Genomic DNA, 3,963 nt, shown 5'->3' with positions numbered 1-3,963 from the left:
ATTATATTAAATTAAATGCACTTTAAAATTTATTTTATTTTATTAACTTTTAAATTGTATGTGTTCGGCTGTTCTGCCTGCTTGGATGTCTCTGTACCACATGCATGTGTGGGGCCTGCAGAGGCCAGAAGAGGGCAAAGCATTCCCTACGAGGGCATCGCATTGAGGTGAGCTATTATGCATAGTTAAGTGGTAAGATTTTATAGCCATTTTGAAGGAATATCACTCAAAAGCAATAAGACTGTTAAAAAAGGCAAAATGAGTTTTGCATAAAATTATTATTAACAGAACTACAATAATGCAAAGAACATTTATTTCACATCAAACAGCAAGTCCAAATGTAAATAACGATTTCACAGATTCTTATAAATAATCAAAGGGAACAGAAAGAGGCGTCAAGCAGGTGGCAAGAATACACTCGAACACTGGACGAGTTGTGCACAATTAGCTCCATATCAGCAGAGCTGGGCAATAGATCTTCTGGGACAACCAATGTGGCAGCATCGCTCACTCAGCCATAAACCGGACTGCCTCTTTTTCCGTGAAGGAGTATCCAAGCGTAAGTATTTAAGTTCTGGAGGACTGCTGTCTTCTGCTTCACCTTGTGGATTATGGAAACTTTTCTTAAAGCCTTCCAAGCTACCAACTGAATTGCTCAAGGCAGGTGCATATTGTTGTGGCTCTGGTAATGATGGATTCCCCTCAGACCGTGCTGCCTTGGGCTCCTGTGACAAATTTGGAAGGCACTTAAACATATCTAGAGGCTCTGCATCTTTGTTGATGAGGGATGGCACAGTTTCTGTTAAGTTTAAAAAAAAAGTAGGTGGGGGAGAAAATATTCATGTCAAGGAGCATTCGGGAACTATAGACATTTGAATAGGAAAAAACGCCTATTTTGCCTGGATATAATTAAACTCTGAAACAGAATCAGCAAGTACTGAATATCTAAGTGGTTTTGCTTGCTGGACGGTTCAGAGTGCTATGATCTTACCAAGGTTCTGGTTTTTCCACATGACCTTCCAGTGTCTTTCTTCATCACTCCTTTCTTGCTTTTTCTCACAGCAATTTTCACCCTTTGACATTGAACTCTTACTTTTCTGAAATCATGTTGGCTAATGAAAACACCAGTTCTCAAGTCAGGCGTGGTGCAACACACTTTTAATCCCAGCACTTGCGGGACAGAGGCAGGTGGATCTCTGTGAGTTCAAGGCTAGCCAGTCTACAGCATGAGTTTCAGGACGGCCAGGGCTATGTAGAGAGCCTCTGTCTCAAAAAACAAACAAAACAAAAACAAAAACTCCCCCTCATTTGCATGTTTTCTAATTTTCTTCATTGTTTCTGAGCCATGAAAGTAATCCTTGAAAAATATTTTCACAATTTTAAGATCTTTAGTGTCCCTGAGTGTCAAGTTACTGCTTCAGGATAAAGTTTAAAAGACAGGATTTCCAACAGTTCAGCTCTGACTAGAGGAGCATGTGTGTCTCTAAACACTTACGTGGCCATCTCCCTTTCCCAGAGTGTTCTCTCCAAGTCGATGGTACTGTGGTACTGTGTATTCAGGAGAGAAACAGCTTAAAACCTTCCTAATGCTATGATCCTCTGATACACTTCCTCATGTTGTGCTGACGCCAACCATAAAATTATTTTCATTGCTACTTTGTAGCTGTAATTTTGCTACTGTTGTGAATCGTAATGTAAATATCTGATATGGCCCCCCTCTCCCAAAGAGGTCTTGACCCACAGGTTGAGAACTGCTGGCTTAAAAGCATACTAATCTCAAACCAAGTGCTTCCCAAAGAGATTGGTGTCTCCCAGGGTACGTGTGCCAAAGTGTTAAGTGTGGTGTTCCCCCAGTGCTGTGGGAAAGTCTGCTAGACCCACCTGCCCTTGCCTTCTTACTACTTATCTATAGTTCAGCATTCACGGACTGTTTCCATGTGGCAATACCAGTTAGGAGTTTAAAAAGAAAATATTTTCTGCAAAAAAAAAAATCCAAAACAAAACAAACAAACAAACAAAAAACCCTTAGAGTAACACAAACCTGCCCCTGGCCTTGTCTATTCCAAATGCACAAATTCAGAGTTTTAGCAACAAAGACACTGGAAGTGTTGGTTAAGTTTAAATTATAGTACAATGGCTCAGTTCTTGCTGCTGACTTCAACTTACCAATAAATCATTCCTCTTGACAGAATAAAACCAAAGAATCGAAAAGACACAACAAATGTGGAAGGGAGATGCCTGGTTAGCCATGGAGGCTTACCCTTTAGAGAAAGCCAAACCCTTTACCTATGCAGGGGTGCCCTGGGACAAAGCTCCTTCCCGAGAATTCTGTTGTTCTTTGAGCCACTGATACACTTCAGCAGTTGGGATTAGGCAGCGGGAAAGCAATGGTACTGCTCCACTTCATCTCTCTACTCCCCACTCATTCATTCACTGTCTAAACCGGCCGTGGCAGGTGACATTCTGTACCATTTTATGTATATCAGAAGTTTTAGCTCTTTTCCCCTAAGACTCTTTAGCTTTAACTCACCTTATTGGTCCCTCATTGCTCTAAACCTTTGTCCAGACAGGGCTTTCTTGGCGGTCAAGCAAAGCTTATGGTAACTTTCTATGCATTTAGAGTCAGTGAGCAAAGGCCAATTATAGTATGGGTCAGAGTTAACTTACAGGCTTTTGTGCCTTGAAATTCTTTGTTTAAAATTACTTTTTAACTTATTTTGAAGTCCATATTTTTAGTTTGTAGACACTAGACTCAGATATTAAACTTTAATCTAACTGAATTCATACAGTTACATACTTTTTAATCACTGCATTTTTATATAGAACCAATGAGTTTTCGGCCATGATAGACTGAAGGCTAGCCTCCGTTCTTGCTGGTCCCCTTCACTTTTCTCTATGGTCTTCTAGTCACTGCTGTTTCTCCTGCACTTCCCTACCCTCTGGATTGAACTGCAAGACCCAATTCAAAAAGATGCAGGACAAGGCTGTCTTGGTGACATGCCTTAAAAACGGGGAGCAGGAGTTCTCCTAGGCATACTCCACAGGACAGATTTGGGCTCCCCCTAGGATCGAACTCTACCCTAGCATGAAGCTGCACGCCCACCTCCCTCTGATGGGTTCTCATTGAAACTCTTTCACCCAGGCAAGTTTCAAAGGCAAACCTGAGCCTGGGGATCAGGAACTAAGGCAGAAGGAGGCACTTTCCTATTGGTGGGCAGCCAGTGGAAAGCACGGGAAGGCTGGGAAAGATCCGAGGGGGCGCTCACCTGTCGTTGGCCGATATTGCAGAGCTGACTCCCCCGGGCTCAAAGCCAGTCTTCCCAAGGAGGTCCCGCAGATTTCGAACACCGCACGGGCATATCTCCGGCCGCACACCTGAATGACTTGGTCCATCCACTCCTCCGAGACGCGCGCCCCGCAAGGCTGGCTCAGTAGCAGCCAGAACCCCAGGAGATGGAGCAAGAATCTGCTGGACATCCCGGTCTGGGCAGCTTCTGGGAGGCTCAGCCTTGGCGGGACTGGGCTCTGCTGCCTTCCCGGAGCTCAACCGGGCTTTTATATCCCTCGGGCACTCTCAGCGCCTGGGTTGATGGTTCCAGCTCCACCCCCTTTCCGCCCACCCACGGTGTTGCCTTCTTGGGTCTTGATCACCTTACCCACTTTTCCTTCATCGGGTCACCCTTCTGTCCTTGTCCCTCCCACAGAACTTTTCCTCTCTGCTCTTGCCCTCAAACCATTTCGCATGCCACAATTACTCTGGATTTGAGGTTTTTCCTTAATTACTGAATAAGGCAGGACTACTGCACTAAGTCGCATCAGTAGTAAAGTCAGACCACCTCCTCACAAAGGTTTGCCAGCGTGGAGTGTCTGGTATGTCCGTCTGTAGAAAATATAACAGAAGTGGGGTGAACTATGGGCAAGAGAGGGCAACTGACAACTTTTCACCAGAATCCTGGTAGAAAA

The 3,963-nt window shown here is 44.2% G+C and overlaps 1 protein-coding gene across 1 annotated transcript; it reads right to left on the bottom strand.

Annotated features, from left to right (window-relative positions):
• Positions 1 to 455: 455 nt before the first annotated feature.
• Positions 456 to 3,477, bottom strand: LOC128124610 (prorelaxin 1-like). Its single transcript, XM_052761088.1, has 2 exons — positions 3,267 to 3,477; positions 456 to 799 (listed from the first exon to the last, which is right to left on the bottom strand). The coding sequence occupies exons 1-2, from the start codon at positions 3,475 to 3,477 to the stop codon at positions 456 to 458; spliced, it is 555 nt and encodes a 184-aa protein (XP_052617048.1).
• Between the last annotated feature and the right edge of the window lie 486 nt (positions 3,478 to 3,963).

This window comes from Peromyscus californicus, unplaced genomic scaffold (genome assembly GCF_007827085.1).
Source record: "Peromyscus californicus insignis strain IS unplaced genomic scaffold, ASM782708v3 Scaffold_4__1_contigs__length_199733344, whole genome shotgun sequence".
Taxonomy (NCBI): domain Eukaryota; kingdom Metazoa; phylum Chordata; class Mammalia; order Rodentia; family Cricetidae; genus Peromyscus; species Peromyscus californicus.
This window is presented reverse-complemented; position numbering and strand designations above follow the sequence as displayed.

Excerpts from the sequence above, each read along its gene's own strand:
- LOC128124610 (XM_052761088.1), bottom strand. The coding sequence starts at position 3,477 with ATGTCCAGCAGATTCTTGCTCCATCTCCTGGGGTTCTGGCTGCTACTG. Across the intron at positions 800-3,266 it reads GCAATATCGGCCAACGACAG|AAACTGTGCCATCCCTCATC; the intron begins GTGAGCGCCCCC and ends TAAACTTAACAG.